Genomic DNA, 16,724 nt, shown 5'->3' with positions numbered 1-16,724 from the left:
AAGCACATAAGCAAAGGCACATTTTCATAGCGCAATTTAAAAATGAGCAGGAAGGTTTTAAATAAATTCTCAGAAAATCACTGGGCTCCTCGTCACCGCTGTGTACGCAGCTGCATTGTTTTCTTTCTTAAAATGTGTCTTTAAGCCTGTATGCCCCGTTCACAAACGTTTAAGCTTGTTAAGAATGTGATTTCCAAGTCGGGGTTTACGAATGAAATAAAGAAAGTTCGATATTCTAGAACAGGTTCCCGTATCTTTTATAAATAACATTTAAAAATGAAGCATACTTAAAGCTGTGTGAACGCGCCCACAGTAGCAAGGTTGCGCCAAGGCACGCATTTTGAACAGGTGTGGGAAGCTGAGAGAGCCGCTTCTCCAAACGTGGTCTGATTAATTCATGTGCGTTTCTCCTTCTGCAAGTCGAATAACCCACAAAGACAGCACCTGGGCCCTCAGACAGAACACACGAGTGAAGTTCAATTCAATGCAGAAAATAAATTACAGTGCAATTATATAAGACAGTAATATACAATAAGATAAACAGTCCTGAACACCTTGAAAATGCAATTTTATTTAAAATATGATTATATAGATAATATTATACACACAGCGAAATACAAAAAGCATAATTATATCCAAATCTGTTACTGCATATTAATACAAAAATGTTTTTTTCATAAAAATAACAATAACAACCACCAATTAAAAACAAACAAAAGGCAATCTCCCTGATCAGCTGTACATTGATCTGCTTTTCAAACAGACAGCGGCTGGATCTCCTTCATGTGTCTGCGATATCTTTTTCTTGTGGCTCTTCATCGTGGACCTGTGGTTCCTCATGGTCGTCTGTAAAGCAAGTTAAAAGCATCCAGCATTACAACAAGACGTTATCCCAAGCACAGGACGGCACTGTGAACACACAACACAGCCTGGGTGCCCATATCTCTATAAATCACATGCACACACACACAGTGTAGCAAGCAGATCTTTACCCATTTAAGCCCACTCACAGGTAGCCACTCTGACCCATGGAGTGGACACCAGCTTGAATCTACAGTACCCTACGTGATGTTCTAGGTCTACAGCATGGTTATAACAGGGTACTTACCGCGAGTGGTGTGCTGGTCGTTCACCACTGGTGTGGCGTTCCCATTGGTTAGCGAAGTTAATCCTGAAACGTCATCCTCAAAAGGGGCATCGTCATCCGAGTCCACCAGCATCAGCACATCATTCCTCTCCTCGCTCCTGCACTCCGACACAACCACATACTCACTTAACACAGTCCACAAACAAACAACAGGATGCATGAACTGCATACACGTACTGTATAGAGAATTCTATTAGAATTTCAACCTTTTCTTCTACATGCGAGCATAACCAATGAGAACACAGGGCAGCAGTGTGGCGTAGTGGTTAGGGCTCTGGACTCTTGACCGGAGGGTCGTGGGTTCAATCCCAGGTGGGGGGGACACTGCTGCTGTACCCTTGAGCAAGGTACTTTACCTAGATTGCTCCAGTAAAAACCCAACTGTATAAATGGGTAATTGTATGTAAAAATAATGTGATATCTTGTAACAGTTGTAAGTCGCCCTGGATAAGGGCGTCTGCTAAGAAATAAATAATAATAATAATAATAATAATTAATATTAGGGGAATGGGATACTCACCAAACACGGTGTCCTAAAAAACACAAAGCACACAGAAAAAAGTTTAGGACTACCAGGAAAATCCAATTTGGCCTATCAGAGACAAAAAAAAAATCCCAAAGACCTTACCGAGGAATATTCTTTCCCGATTCAAATACACGACTGCACCAATTATACCCCCAGATCCAACAATTACAATGGCAAGGACTACCCCAATTAATCCACCAACATTGTACGCAGAAGCTGTTAAAGGTAAATACAAAATAAAAATAAAAGTTAATTACAGTTTGAATACTACAGAGATTATTCCCCTATTGTACGAATTTAAAACTAGAATTCATTTGACACCTTGAGGCTTCTGGTAACTCGGTTCCTAGTGTGAGTTGTTCCAGGGAAGTTCAATCACCCTCTTGCATTCATAAAGTGGATGCAGAGTTATTTGGGCACACAATAGAGGCGCTATCAAGTCAAGCAGCATTCGGAAGGCACACCTTGTAATTATTTATTGAATTGTAGAAACTAGTACTGGAATTTCAAACACATAGCTTTTATTACTGTGACCAAAAAAAAAAATGCTTTTAAAAATGCGTAAAATCAGGGAAGCAGGAAACAGAAAGAGCACAAAAAATCGGATTCACTGAATCAGGAAATGAGCAGATAAAAAAAAAGAGGTTTGGTCTTTAACCTTTTCATGCATGGTACATGTGGGAGACTCAAATCCACGATGACCTCATATGAGGCTAGACAGCGTGTCACCTTTGTTGCACGATGACCTCACGGGAGGATGCCATTTTTTATCACCAAATGTAAAAAAACCTGAAAACATTCAAGGAAAAATATATTTGTCCAAAACTACTTCAAATGCGGTTTTTTTCCCAACTATGTATAATAATGCATGCATGAAAGAGTTAATGAAAGCAAGGTTTTTTTTGGGTTTTTTTTTCAGTCTTACACTTTATCGAGAGATGGACTTCCAGCTCTCGCACCCCCACAGGGTTCTCTGATCTACAGAAGTAAAAGCCCTCGTCACTCTCCTTGGAGCAGTTGGTTATTACTAGGGTTGAGACAGCCTCGCCCTGAGAGATGATGTATTTGGAGCTGGGGACGATCTCCTCCTGTCTCACGCCCCTCAGCCACGTGATTTTAGGAGGAGGGCGGGCGTCTTTGTCCTGACAGGTTAAGGTAACATTCTGTTTGCTGATCCCAGTGATCATGGGCTCTCCTTCTGGATAAGGAGCCTCTGTAACAGTAAGCAACAGGCACAGACAAGTTAGCATGACCCGACACAAACACTGTTCTGAAAAGATACCTTTTAAATGAAGTCTGATTTCAGATGAACCCTTTCAGTCCTGCCAGGACCTCAAGGCCTCATCTTATTTTAGCGTTAACACATGCTGCACATTCAATAAAGAAGTTAATTCTTCAGCTGGACAAAAATCATTGAGGACTGAAAGGGTTAAACACCCCGAGCACTTACTTAACTTTACTGAGCAGGGGAGTTCCATTCTGGACAGGACGGCCGGGTGCTCCCCCACACACTTCAGCACTTGTCCGTCGTGCAGCTGGGTCCTGCTCATCGTCACGTCCAGGCTGGCGTTCGCTGCAGAGGCACTAAGCACAGGCTGCCAGTCTCCTGGGGTCTCCTCGTCATCATGTTTCCACTGCAGTGTGGGCTCAGGGTAGCCCCCGGTCCAGCTGCAGAGCAGCAGCAAATCAGAGGCGTTGTTCCCCGTTTGAGAAGAGCACCGGGGCGCACGGCTCGGACGATCTGAAAATGAAAGGCAATGTACAGCCGTGGCCAAAGGTCCAGTGAACCCTGCTGAATAACGTTACATTAACATATTGTTTTTTACATACCTCTTTGTAGTTTTCCATAGACTTGACGAAAAAATGACAAACTGAAAAGTGTGACATTTAGAAATCTAACATGAAATACTGTACTATTACGGCAATATCATGTTTTAGTGTCTTTGATTACATGATGTTAAATAAAAGGTATCAATTATGTGCATATAGTTTTTATTATGTCTCAATGCTGAGATTCTAGGTGATGCACAGTGTTAGGCCAAAGCTGTACAGTGTTTATATAACTTTAGAAAAACTAAATACATTTCGACAAGAACTCTTTTTCCAGACTGCCTTCAAGTCGCTGTGATATTGCAAATAAGGTATCAAGTCACTTCCTCAAATCGCCTCCGAGATACAAAAGGATTAAAAAAACAAGACAAAAAGACAACCTGAAAGCTACTCACAGTAAACCAGCATTGCAATGCTCGACGTCACAGTTTTTCCAGAAACAGGGTTTCTGGCTGAGCAGCTGTAGTTCCCTTGGTCAATTGGTATGATGTTTATCTTCTTGAAGCTAAGCGAGGTTCCGTTCCCTGATGTGACGTTAAGAGGCTTCGATGCAAGCCCTTCAAACACCCAGGAAAGCTCCTGTGCTGGATAGGATTGGCTGGAGCAGGTATAGGTGACCTCTGAACCCTGGATTGTGTAATATGTTCCATTGAGAAGAACAACTGCGGGCGTGATATTAATCGATACAGCATCTGGACCACCTGCAAAGAGAAATAAACACAGACCCAAACGTCACCACAGTGAGAACTGTGCACCACAGCTGCACTGATGACGTCACAGAATCTCGGATGCGCCTGCTTGAGTATAAATGCTTTTCCGATAGCCCTGATGGACTGAAAACTGAAGGTCCTGCCCATTTTGTGAAATAGTCATTCAATTTAAAGGCCACCACAAACAGTGCATTTACTGCTCAATATAAAGAGTATCTGTGTTCTTAAACACACACCTCCACTTTCCATTGCATCCCCTGGCGGCCCTGCGTAATCTATTGAAATGGTTCTTCAGTTAACAATACAGTGCCCGCTGTCCTGAAGTCAAATCTTTGACATCAGACAGTGCGGAATGACTGTTTTTCTGTGGATGTTACCTGGGCAGAATCAGGGCAGCACTTACACAGTAAACCTCACAAACAAAACCTTCCTGCTAAGCAGAGCACTGCCCGGGTTTGTACCAAGAGAGGCCTCAAGAATAAAATAAATAAATAAATAAATAAAAAGGGGGGTTCCATTTTTCATTTCTTATTTATTTTCTTCATACCTGCTGCAGGTCCTTAAAATAAACTGTTGTGGCACGTACTTGGGTAAGGTGACTAGCAGGTCTCCTGGGAAACTGTCTTCTACTGTATTGAAAAAAAAGAAGTCCTGCATTCATTTTGTAAGTGTTTACTGAGCTGCATCAGAGCCTAAATAAGCAGTTTAAAACCTCACATCAAGATCAGGACTCACAGAATGATAAAGTGAAAAACAGCTTTCAAAAGAAGAATCACACTGTTGGATGTGCTGAAGCTACCTTTACAGTATGAAGACAAACCAGAAAAGCTTTGTAACCCTGACCTTCAGTTTACTTACTGACTAGCACCAGTTTAATAGGATGCTGGTTCTGTTCCTGGATGTCTGACGGCATTACGTTACACAAATACACGCCCTCGTCTGAACCCGACACATTGCTGATCTGTAAGGCGCTGTTGTTCACAATGGCGAGGCGGCTGTCCGCGACAAACTTCTCCGTGGAGGTGGAATTGTGACGCAGAACAAGCTTGCCATCCTTTGACCATTCTGTTACACCAGGGCTTGCATTCACCGCGGCGTTGTTGCAAGACAAAACCACGCTTTCTCCCACTGTAGCCAGCCTGTCCACTGTCACCACCTCAGCAGCAGCATCTGTAGAAAGAGAACAAAGCTAGCTGCAGGTTCACTTGTACGGGACAATGAATCTTTCAGTGATGATTATGTGAAGTACGGACAACCATTTGACTCAAACATGCTTGGGCTGAGGGTCCACACCACCTGGAAGGCTGGGCGAGGCAGTGGGCCCCCCTCACCCCTCACAGACGGTTGTTACAGGGTAGGCTGCCTGGCTGCTTCAGGTTTTTCTGATAGGGTGTGTGTAGCAGGCAGTCCTTACTCCCAAACTGAAGTTACAAACCTCATTAAACCGACTATAGTTATTATTAACAACCTAAATCTTCACTTAGCAGGTAAAGCAATGTTAATCCAGGGGCCCAAATGTGGCCCTTCAGACCTCTGGAACTGGTTCTGTGGTCTCTGCATGTCCAGCACACGCACTAGGTTCGAGGCTTCCCTATGCTGCCTGTGTCAGTTCATCCACATTGGCAATGCATGGAGACTTTGTAAAAACCCTGTGTTATGCAGTAGTGAAGCATGCCCAAACAGGTGCATCTGCTTAGACTCAAAAACAGAGGAATGTGGATGCACGTTGGCTTTATCAACAGGTGGATCATCAGATTATAAAACATGTCGTCCACAAATGTTTAATTTGAGTTGTTATGTGATTTAGTCCGATGAATCCGTCACGGTCTATCAGTGATGAAGATATTGCAAAGGAGGGATATTGCTGGCTAGCGGGCATTGTCCTTTAGAAGGATAATAATAATAATAATAATAATAATAATAATAATAATAATAATAATAATAATAATGGACATCCATTTTGTTCTAGTATTGTTTACTTTTGAACAGCCTAGACATGAAGGCAACGTATTTTAAATGTAACTTCAGAATTTTGAAGGTAAAATGTGGTGCTCACTCGAACCACGACAAAGACCGAAGGGGTAAACTGTGCCAAAATCAGAAAAAATACTGAATGTGCAGCTAGGCTCGTTCAAATACTGAATACAGGTCACCCCGAAAACAACGACCCCCCCCAAACGCACTGTCACACAGTCAAAACAAAAACAAGAAACAAGTCTTACCTGTCGCACGTGAGGGCACCCCCTGACAAAGCACAACAACGGTTATTATTATTGCTGCTCCCCACATCTTTCTTTTCATATATAATTAAAAAAATGTAAAAAAATAATGGATAATGGAGTTGTCTTCTCTCAGATTCCTCCCTGCGCAACAAAGGCAGACTACACAGCAATACTCGCTCGGGTGCCACCTGTGAATAACCGGCAGAACGTGCTGTGCAATGCTGAATCACTCAAACCGAAACTCTGTCATCACAACTCAATCTGAGATTTATAAAGTGTACAAGTGCACGCCGACCGTGCTTCTGTGCGTTACATTATATTATTACTCCACCACATTTTCGATCATGTATTACCACACTTTGATTTGCCACCGATTCTTCCGGATCCTAACTGCTGCAGGAGCGCACCTAAACCCCACCTTGCTCTTAAAGGCACAGTGACACCTGGAAAGCACGTGCACTTCCCAATATTGCCATTAACACTGGAGGGGGGTCCTGGACTACTCTTGGCTTCACAAGTGTGTGTGTGTGTGCGTGTGACTGAAACCATATTTCAATATTTTCCACAATATGTGTATTTCCTACAAAATATATTGATAAATAGCACATTTCAAACATGGCTCTTAACCCAAAACCAGGTCTCCTGAACCAAACAACCAAACAAACGACAAACACCCGCTCAGCGCTTTGAAAACTGAGCTAGCCGTCCCTGATGACTCACTTTAAAAAAAATTAAATAAAATAAAGAATAAATAAATAAATAAACAAATAAGTACAAATTAAAAAAAAAAAAAAAACGTTTTTAGAATATTTTACATGATGGATCTCAAGATCAAAATAGATGAGGTAAAGTTGCAACAAGCTGTGATTAAAAAAAAAAAAAAAAAAGTTGATCTCAGTAGTCAAATCTGGCAAAGTTACATGTTCCATTTATAGCTCTGGTCCAGTCATTTCCATGCGCAGATATAAATTAAAGCGGGTCATGTCTATTCAGCGCCGGGGGGGCGGGACAATGTGCCTGGAGCGGGCAATTCACCAATAACAGCACAGGATACGGTGGGCTGACGACACGTAAGTGGGGGATTCTTCGATCCGTTAAAGACCCCCAGATACATGACAGCGAGTTATGGGGACTGCGTCGTGTTCTCCTGTGGGATTAGCGGCAGTGGGTTTGTGCAGGCGCGCTGTTGGCTACAGACAGCTTGCATTTTCCTATTTAAATATTATCTGTTTTGTTTTTTTACGCGCAGGTGCTGCAGAAATGCCAGTCGACGTTGGTAAGTGGAGCGGAGACCTGGCCCTGACCGAGGTCGAGGAGAAACCAGCCCACCCTCTGACGGTGAAATATGAGTCGGTGGAGATAGACGAGCTGGGGAAAGTGCTTACACCCACGCAGGTAACGCTGGTATTCGTTCATGTATGGATATAGTACATTTTATTATAGTACAGTCTAAGTAAGCGGGCAATGTAATTACCGCACCCACGCCATCATCACTATTATGTTTTTAATTGGTATGACGCCTTTATTTTGGCAGTCGGGACGTTGCGCATTTTTTGATTCTGACCACACTACAGCTCTGAAGCGTGATACAGTAGCAATCCCTCTTGCAAATGCATCGGTACTGTCGCTTACAGCAGGGGCTCCAATCCTGGTCCTGGGGGGCCGGTGTCCCTCCTGGTTTCAGTTTCAGCTGCACCCTAAATTAATTATTTGGACCCCCCCCAGGACCAGGATCGGAGACTCCTTGTTAATTGTGTTCTCTTTCAAATGCTTTGCGCGTTCTTTATCCACGCGACGCCTGCTCGCTGCAAACCATCACTCGTGTCTATCCTGGTAAGAACGACAGGTAACCATAGTTACTTCAGGTAACCATAGTTACTTCAGGTAACCATAGTTACTTCAGGTAACCATAGTTACTTCAGGTAACCTGTTTACCGCGTTGTGCTGAAGACTGTTCTGTAAAAACGCTAATCGTCTGGAACAGAGCAGTCTGGGACGGTGCCCGAAAACCAAGTCCCAGAATCAGAAAGGGACGTTATCTGAGCGAGGGAGACATGCCGTGCCCCTTCTTCACTTGCGTTTGCGCTCATTTTTTTAGGTGCAGAATCGACCCACCAGCATTGCTTGGGACGGGTGTGATGCTAACAAGCTGTACACTCTGGCGCTGACGGATCCCGATGCGCCGAGCAGGAAGAATCCAAAGTTTAGGTGAGGGGGCTGGGGACTAAATAACCAAATCTGGGAAGGAATGACGTGTACCCGTAGTGTGACCTGCTGCTCTGGCCACGTGCAATGTCATTGCAGTTTAATGAAAAACTAGGTCCCATCTCAATTGAGAATATTGTAGTTTTTACCGAAAAGAATGCTGAGAAAGGGACTAGCCGAAACGTTTGTCTACTTTATTATTATTATTTGTTTATTTAGCAGACGCCTTTAGCCAAGGCGACTTACAGAGACTAGGGTGTGTGAACTATGCCTCAGCTGCAGAGTCACTTACAACTACGTCTCACCCGAAAGACGGAGCACAAGGAGGTTAAGTGACTCGCTCAGGGTCACACAATGAGTCAGTGGATGAGCTGGGATTTGAACCGGGGACCTCCTGGTTACAAGCCCTTTTCTTTAACCACTGGACCACACAGCCTCCTACATGTCTAAGTTTCACCATATAATTCATGTTTTTAAAGTTATGGGTAAAAAAGTGATTTTGGTTTGTATTGAATGGTTCTCTTCCTTGGTTATAAAGGGGTGTATTTATAATGCATCATTAAAACCTCTTACTGCAGCAAGCAGCAGGAGCAATTCTGTATGGCAGCGATGGGGGCAAGCAAGCCTGTATTGATCTTTCTGGGGATGCAAAGTGGACAGGTGGCCATGCATGGAAAGAATCGCATTGCAGCTGCAGCACAACGGCTCTTCACAGGTTACAGGCTCTGAATGGGAGCAGACAGGCCAGCTTTAACCAGTACAAGAGAGCCGGAAGAAGTCACTGTTTTTATTTCCAATTTAGGGAGTGGCACCATTTCCTCGTTATTAACATGCAGGGCAGTGACATCAGCAGCGGGTGTGTCATGTCAGACTACGTGGGTTCTGGCCCTCCCAAAGGAACCGGTAAGATCACAACCCGGAAGTGCTTTCCAAGGCTCAAAATAACATTTTAGAAGCGACAACGACCCTACGCAGCTACATAGAAATGCATGGTTTCTCGCCTTTGCAAGCGTGCTGCATATTCAAGGCAGTATTTGTAAATGATACGTGTTCAGTCAGGTTGTGGTGACAGCAGTGTCGCACTAATGTAATAGTCGACAGATGCCCACGTCTGCAGAAACTTGGCATGCGACTGTGTTGAAAACGTGTGCCCGCAAAGGGGCTGGTTATCCCAGTTTGAAATCCCCTCCAGGTCTGCATCGTTACGTGTGGCTGGTGTATGAGCAGCCAGGGAAGCTCTCCTGTGACGAAGCTCTTCTGACTAACCGCTCTGGAGACGGCCGTGGGAAGTTCCAGATCGCCGCGTTCCGCAGGAAGTACAAGCTGGCCGCGCCGGTCGCTGGCTCGTGCTATCAGGCCGAGTGGGACGATTACGTGCCTAAACTCTACGAGCAACTGTCTGGAAAGTGAAAATAAGAAACACACAGAACTGCACAGGGGGGGAGGAGTTCTGATAACTGACAAAAAGCTAGCTGTGTTTGTTGCTTTGCTTAGACTCCCTCCTGTTTTTTTTATGTTTTATTTAAGTACAGCTGGCCTTAATAGGTTCAGTACTCAAAGTACAGTGAAAGCTGATCATTTTTGTTGGTTCCCTGTAATAAAGTGGGAGTTACTGATTTATTTATTTTTTTGTCAGCAATAACAATATGAAAGTTAAATTGTGAGAAGGATTGTAATAACTTTTGAAAGTGCTTTGTCCCCTAATAAAGCTGTAAGCTGTTGGTTCTTGCATTGCAGCCTCCATTCTTCCTGCAATAAAGAGCAGACTCTGGCAGCGCAGCACTGCAAATGGTAGAAAGATGTAGAGAAAAAAAAGAGAAACAAGCCAAGATCTTTCATTGCAAGTAGGAGACTGTGATTGCATTGTCGATGTTGACACTTGCAGTTCTGCACAGGCACGCTGATGAAAGCTTTCAGAGCCCACTCAAAGGCTGTGTCAGGAGGGGATAAAGGAGGCTGCCCTTTGCTGCCACCCTCTCCAGACTGCTCACATGGGCTTCCAGTGCACAACACTGCCTCTCTTATTGTAAATCCATTTGCATGTAAACAGGATCTATAGACCTTTACACACCACGAGCCGGGACACATGCTTTTAGTTTAACCCCTTCATACACGGGGACAGATTCCACAATGCAGCTCGCCTAGTCTTTATATGGGACAGATGCATGAGGACCTCATATGAGGATGCAATGTTACCCCCATATAAAGCAATGCAAAACATTTTCAAATGAAAAATATTTTTACTATGTGTCCAAACAAATATATAATATTATATATATATATATATATATATATATATATATATATATATATATATATATACACACACACACAATATTCCATGCATGAAAGGGTTAATTGACTTCCTTTGTGCTCTGTGGGTGTCTTCCTATAGGGTGATATGTAAGCTAGACAGAGAATCTTATTATATTACAGACTATGGAGCTGAAAGTACAGCATTTTAATGGCAAGCTGACCATTCAATTCAATTAAATTAAACAAAACACACGTGGCGAGCACTTTTATTTACAAATATAATTCAAAGCTCTGACAGATTCATGCTTTGCTTTGTTTTTTAATGTAACCTGAATTTCTTTTGAAAGTGCATGCAATAATAAAGCATTTGTACTGATTCGTTTTATTGTAAGAAAATACACAGCTTGAAAGTGTGGATAAAGCAACACTATGATCTAGGATGGACAATTCCAATAGAAGATCTCATTGACAGACTTAGAGCTCCAAATACTGAACAAAAAAAAAACAACAATATTTTTAAAAAAATCGGATTCGAGGACCAGTTAAAATACAATATGAAAATAAGTAAAAGCTCTCCATAAATCCTTCTATACACAAAATACACAAACAGTTCCGAGCCCTGTGTGCTACCGGGGCCTCTCGCCGCATGTGTGGGATTCACATATCCTGCTACAGCAGAGCGTTACTATGATACAGTTCAATGCGAGCCCCGAGGTACTTTAGCCAGTGTTTGTTAAATCACAATTTCCCAGAAGTAACGTCCGTAACCACGGATATGTACATCACAAGTTCATATTTAAACGTATCAAATTGCTCAATCTTAATAAAATGTTTCCCGATGAACAAATACCAAGAGAGAAGCAGCGCACAAGATAAGGCTGCAGGAGAATGTCTTTTTTTTTTTTTTTTTTGCACGGACCGACACAGAATTTCTAATGCATGATCATTAAGCACATCCACTTTTTTTTTCAGTTTCACCAAAAGTATCATTGCACATGAACATCAAAACTTTGCCATTTTGTTAAAAGATAACCGCTAGTTATCCAGCATTAACTTGTAACATTACAAGAGTGCCCTGATTATTAGGGACTGTACAGGCACCAGTCCAGAGGCAACGTCAGTAGGAGAGAGCCCATCTTTCAGTGAGAAGTGGCGAAGGTTTCTTTATTTATTTTTTATGGCAGATCTATTTCATCTGTAGTCCTCCTTAGGATAGTCCAAGGTGACCAAGCTTCCGAACCCGAGCCGGACACTTTCCACGTCGAAGGTTTCGATCTCCCTTTCCTGCCGTTCCAGCAGGTACTTGATCCTTTCGGTGCGTTCCTTCTGAAGTGAAGCCAGCTCCTCTTCAATCTGAAAGATACAGCACAACATGACTGAGATCAGCGAAGCACTCCGCCCACGCCACTCCCGAGCCCGGGTGCAAAAGCAGCAGGGCTGGGGGCAGGCAGGCAGCCGACCGCAAGAAGAAAACCCCACCAGATATGAAGGGAGGGAATCGTCAAGCAGACCACGCTCAAGTGGGAAAATGAGAAGACGAGGATCACTGAGATCAGTGACTGCGGAACTTCTGGAGCAGTCAAGTCTTTTTGAATCACATTTAAAATCTGTTTGGAGGTGGTCGATCTTTGAGCTGGACTGATTGATCAATGGCTTTGAGTTTTTATTGTAAAAGTGCCCTGAGATGCTGCACATGAAGAGCGCTATATAAAAACAAACTGTTATATTGTCTTATTAAATTCTGGGACTAGTTTAAAAAAATACACATTATATTATATTATATTTATATATATATATATATATATATATATATATATATATATATATATATACACACACACTGTATGTATGTATGTATGTATGTATGTATGTATGTATGTATGTATATATATATATGTAATATATATTATATATACATATATACACTGTGTGTATATAAATATATATATATAAAATTATATATATATATATATATATATATATATATATATATATATATATATATATATATATATATATATATATATAAATAAATCAAGAATTCTACCTCAGTAACTCTAGTAAATATAGCATATAATTACTAGGCTTTTACACATGCTTGTTAACATACCTATAAGTGTCACTAAACGCATAGCCACAGAGGCAGAGAGATATGTAAAAAATCTCCAGGAGACCAACAGTGCGGTATTCGGTCTGTATAACCTGCATGTAGTCTGTAATGTTACATCCGCACAGCAGATGGCGCCAGATCTTAAGAAACGCCAAGTAATAACTCCCTGACAGGTGTTAAAAGTTGGTAAAAAAAAAATAAACGGTTTGGTAAATAAACAGGAAATCAGGGGAATTGCTCCCAGTACCGAAACAGAACTGCTTCTACATTGAACTCAAATAAAGTCTTACAAGTCCTAAGTACTGAGAGTCTGTCCACCTGCAAAAGGAGATTCCTAGCTGGTTAGAATTAATTCCAATGGGTACTAGTCATGTGATCTCATAGCTTCTGCAGGTGGGGAGATGGGCAGTCTTATAGATATAAATACACAGAAGCTTAGCATGCAATGCTGCTGAACAGGTATTGCACCCAACAGCACAGGGACAGAAAGAGTACACCCACTGCTTGATTGTTAAATAAAGTGACAATAAAACTTCTAATCCTCTCAAACAGCCGACACATTTACAAACCCTGACCAGCACTTATCTAGGGCTACCTAATCTTCCCTTAGATAAAATAGTCCATGATTAATGCTAGTGTGGGTTTGTGAAACCAACTGTAACTCTGTCAACTGTTTCAGAGAGGATTACACGTTTATAATCATTTTTCAAAACAGTTTATATCTAATAGGACGTTTATGTCTGTCTGTCTGTCTGTCTGTCTGTCTGTCTGTCTGTCTGAATAGGTCCCACTGTGACCTGAATGAAATCACAGTTTCTTTATGAAGGACATGGCGATGCTGTAGTTTTGATTGGATCCAGGGCTGTGTGGGCCGCTTGCACACACATACCTTTTGTTCAAGGTGGGCTCTCCGCAGGGACACCTTCTGCTCCAGTTTCTGCAGCTCTCTCTCGTGCTGTGCTTCCGTTTGCATTTTGATCTTGCTCTGGTAGGCGTTCAGCAGCTCCATTTCCTGCTGAAGCTGGTGTTTCAATGCTTGGCACTCCGCTTCCTGGGCCTCGTCCAGTCGCAGCTGCAAAACCAACAGGATTAGCCCGGCTCCCATTCAAAACTGACAACAGCGTACGTGCCTATCAGTCATATAAATAACAGTTTAAGATATACTGCGAGTATTCATCAATCTCTTCTGCTGCTCAATATCCTTCCACAATCACATGGCAGTAAGTGAAGGGAAACTTGTGCAGTCTCCTGAACTATCGGAGCATAACCTGATCTGCATGTATGGCTTTCAGTAAGGCTTGTTTGGGCTAGTTAGGAATCTGGCCTGGAAGCTTAGAACTCCTGTACATGCTTCAATGAAATGCCAATTCCCATCAGATCCATCCTCACAGCAGAGACTGGACTGCATACTGAAGGATGTTATTTCCTGGGCTAGGCTCTAAACCTGGGGTAGCCAACCCTGGTTCTGGAGAGTCGCAGGGTCTTCTGATTTTTATGCCAATTACTTCACTGAACCAATTATTCTCTTATATTGGTCAACACTAACTTTTTTTCCCAGGTCTTTAGCCATTTATGATTTAAAAAAAGAGACCTAGAAAACCTGCAGGATTGTGGCTCTCCATGACCAGGGTTGGCCAGCCCTGCCCTAATGGCTAAAGGTGCATCTGGGAAAACATAACTAAATAAAACTGCCAGTATAGACTCTTCACAGCAGAAGGACTTACTGCTTGCGAGGCCATCATCTCATTGATGCTTTGTTCATACTGTTCTGCCAGAATGGCCAGTTTGCGCGTCTGCTCTTCCTTCAGTGCCTTCAGTATGGTCTTGTGTTCGCTCTTCGGGGAGACCTCCAGCTGATGGTTCCGTAGCGCTTTGTACTGCTTCGTCTGCACTTTACACGTGTCCTGGAACTGCTTTTTAATCTGCATCTCCAAGGCCTGTCGAAGGGATGGTTACAGCACACATCATGCGGCAGAAGGTACAAGCAATTTGGTGTGGGGTGCGAGGGGGTGGTGTGGGGGTGGGTTGTGAGGGGGTGGTGTGGGGGTGGGGTGCGAGGGGGTGGTGTGAGGTGTGAGGGGGTGGTGTGGGGTTTGGCTGGGCTGGGCTGAGTTGCTGGTCAGCAGTACCTTCAGGTTCTTGGGTTGCTGTCGCAGCTCCATGACGTGCTTCCTGTGCAGCTCCCTCTCTCTCCGGTTGTTGTACTCGATCTGGTTCTCCAGCTCGGTCTGGTGCTGCAGGCGGATCAGGTCCATCCTCAGCTTCTGCAGCGTCTTTAGCTGCCGGTTCTCCAGCTCCTGGGTGGACTCGTCGTGTCTGATCAGCATGGCGTGCTCCATCTCCTTCTGGGTCTTCTTCTTATTGAGTTCCTGGTTCATTGTAAAAGAGAGGAATATCACCATCAACAACCAACCACCAACTAATCAACAACCACCAACATCAACCAATCAACAAACATCAACCACCCATCAACCACCCATCAACCAATCAACAACCATCAATCACCAATCAACCAAACAACCATCAGCCACCAACCATCAACCACCAACCAGCCAGCCAATCAACAACCATCAACTGTCAACCACCAACATCATCATCATGAAGTTGTGGCACCTAGAAATTGTTTGGCCCTGTTTAGCAACAAGGGAAAGGACTTTAAACAAAATGTTTTAAAAGGAATTACATTAACACAATACAACCAGCAAAGAAGGGCTCAGAGCAGCATTGCACCTTCTCCTAGCTGCTACAAAGCTGTTTCTTGCTAGTTTTATACCAAATGTAACTGTTTCTTCCTCTCAGAAGCGTGTGCCTTGGCCGCTTCCACTTGTTTCTAAATAAAAGGTCCTTTATTTAGGTTTTAAAAAATTGTCTCTGAAACCATTTGAAACAGAAACCTGGAGTCTCTCTACTATATTTGTTCATCTTTCCACTTCGATGCAGTGTACAGGGATTGGACCAAAAAATAAAAACAAAACAATCTGAAACATCTACCGCTGTCAACAGGGCGTAGGGCCACAAAGGCGAGCCAGGACTACTCGGATTGAATTTAGTTGTTATCAGCAGTTCATGCTGGCTTGTTTCTGGAAGCGGTCACTCCATTCAGCCCTTTATCACAGTATTTAAGATGTACTGCTTTGCTCATGGTGACTGAAACAGACTTGCATCAGGGATCCCAGTTACACAGCATCAACCTGTCATGCGAGGGGCGTGCTCCCCTGTTAAACTCTCTACATGTAGTTTCCACAGGGGTTTATGTTTCTTCCTGCTCTTGCATAGATGTATTTTGTTCTCAGGTTTCTGGATTACTGCATACCTCCCTAGTTTCTAAGTTTCTAATCTTCTTTGCAGATAAAACCCATTTAGAGTAACACCACAAAACTGAACCCACGAGAGCAAAAAGTACCACCGCTCCACATCTGACACACGCTGGCACACAAATAGCTTCCTTCAACAAAACATCTATATTAGTATCTCGCTTGGTTTGTTGATACTGCAGGCAAAATACTGTACAAGAAAAATATAACGTGTCTAGTGGCTTAGATTAATGATGAAAAAATAAATAGCAATGAACAAAAAACCAGTATACTACATACTGTATATACTTGGTGAATAGTACAGCTCAAAAGTTTTGCATCACCTACAATTTTAGGGTAGAGACGCTGTTGAGTGTTTGATAGTTATGGCTTGAGACAGATGAATTGGTTAAAACCCCTTCCCA

General features: G+C 42.9%; 3 protein-coding genes across 8 annotated transcripts in view; 1 reads left to right on the top strand and 2 right to left on the bottom strand.

Moving 5' to 3' along the window:
• Window positions 1–551: 551 nt before the first annotated feature.
• Window positions 552–6,857, bottom strand: LOC117427019 (V-set and immunoglobulin domain-containing protein 10-like). Its single transcript, XM_034045361.3, has 9 exons — window positions 6,436–6,857; window positions 5,072–5,383; window positions 3,899–4,204; window positions 3,124–3,414; window positions 2,599–2,886; window positions 1,776–1,889; window positions 1,668–1,680; window positions 1,109–1,245; window positions 552–846 (listed from the first exon to the last, which is right to left on the bottom strand). Exons 1-9 carry the CDS (start codon window positions 6,512–6,514, stop codon window positions 782–784), a joined length of 1,605 nt encoding a protein of 534 aa, XP_033901252.3. The 5' UTR covers window positions 6,515–6,857; the 3' UTR covers window positions 552–781.
• A 681-nt stretch (window positions 6,858–7,538) lies between these two features.
• Window positions 7,539–10,361, top strand: LOC117427931 (phosphatidylethanolamine-binding protein 1-like). The gene is made up of 4 exons (XM_058994319.1): window positions 7,539–7,830; window positions 8,534–8,643; window positions 9,443–9,543; window positions 9,833–10,361. Exons 1-4 carry the CDS (start codon window positions 7,561–7,563, stop codon window positions 10,048–10,050), a joined length of 699 nt encoding a protein of 232 aa, XP_058850302.1. The 5' UTR covers window positions 7,539–7,560; the 3' UTR covers window positions 10,051–10,361.
• Window positions 10,362–11,146: 785 nt separating this feature from the next.
• The window catches only part of LOC117428114 (serine/threonine-protein kinase TAO3), a 35,849-nt gene continuing 30,271 nt past the window's right edge, over window positions 11,147–16,724 (bottom strand). For all 6 annotated transcript variants that reach the window (XM_058994311.1, XM_058994312.1, XM_058994314.1 and 3 more), the window contains 4 exons: window positions 15,136–15,375; window positions 14,731–14,943; window positions 13,896–14,078; window positions 11,147–12,249 (listed from right to left, as the gene is read on the bottom strand). In XM_058994311.1, the coding sequence (XP_058850294.1) occupies window positions 12,088–12,249; window positions 13,896–14,078; window positions 14,731–14,943; window positions 15,136–15,375 (798 nt within the window). In that variant the 3' untranslated portion in view covers window positions 11,147–12,087. The remainder of the gene's footprint in view (window positions 12,250–13,895; window positions 14,079–14,730; window positions 14,944–15,135; window positions 15,376–16,724) is intronic.

This window comes from Acipenser ruthenus, chromosome 21 (genome assembly GCF_902713425.1).
Source record: "Acipenser ruthenus chromosome 21, fAciRut3.2 maternal haplotype, whole genome shotgun sequence".
NCBI classification, from domain to species: domain Eukaryota; kingdom Metazoa; phylum Chordata; class Actinopteri; order Acipenseriformes; family Acipenseridae; genus Acipenser; species Acipenser ruthenus.
The sequence above is the reverse complement of the archived record's forward strand: the minus strand, read 5'-3'. Positions and strand labels throughout refer to the sequence as shown.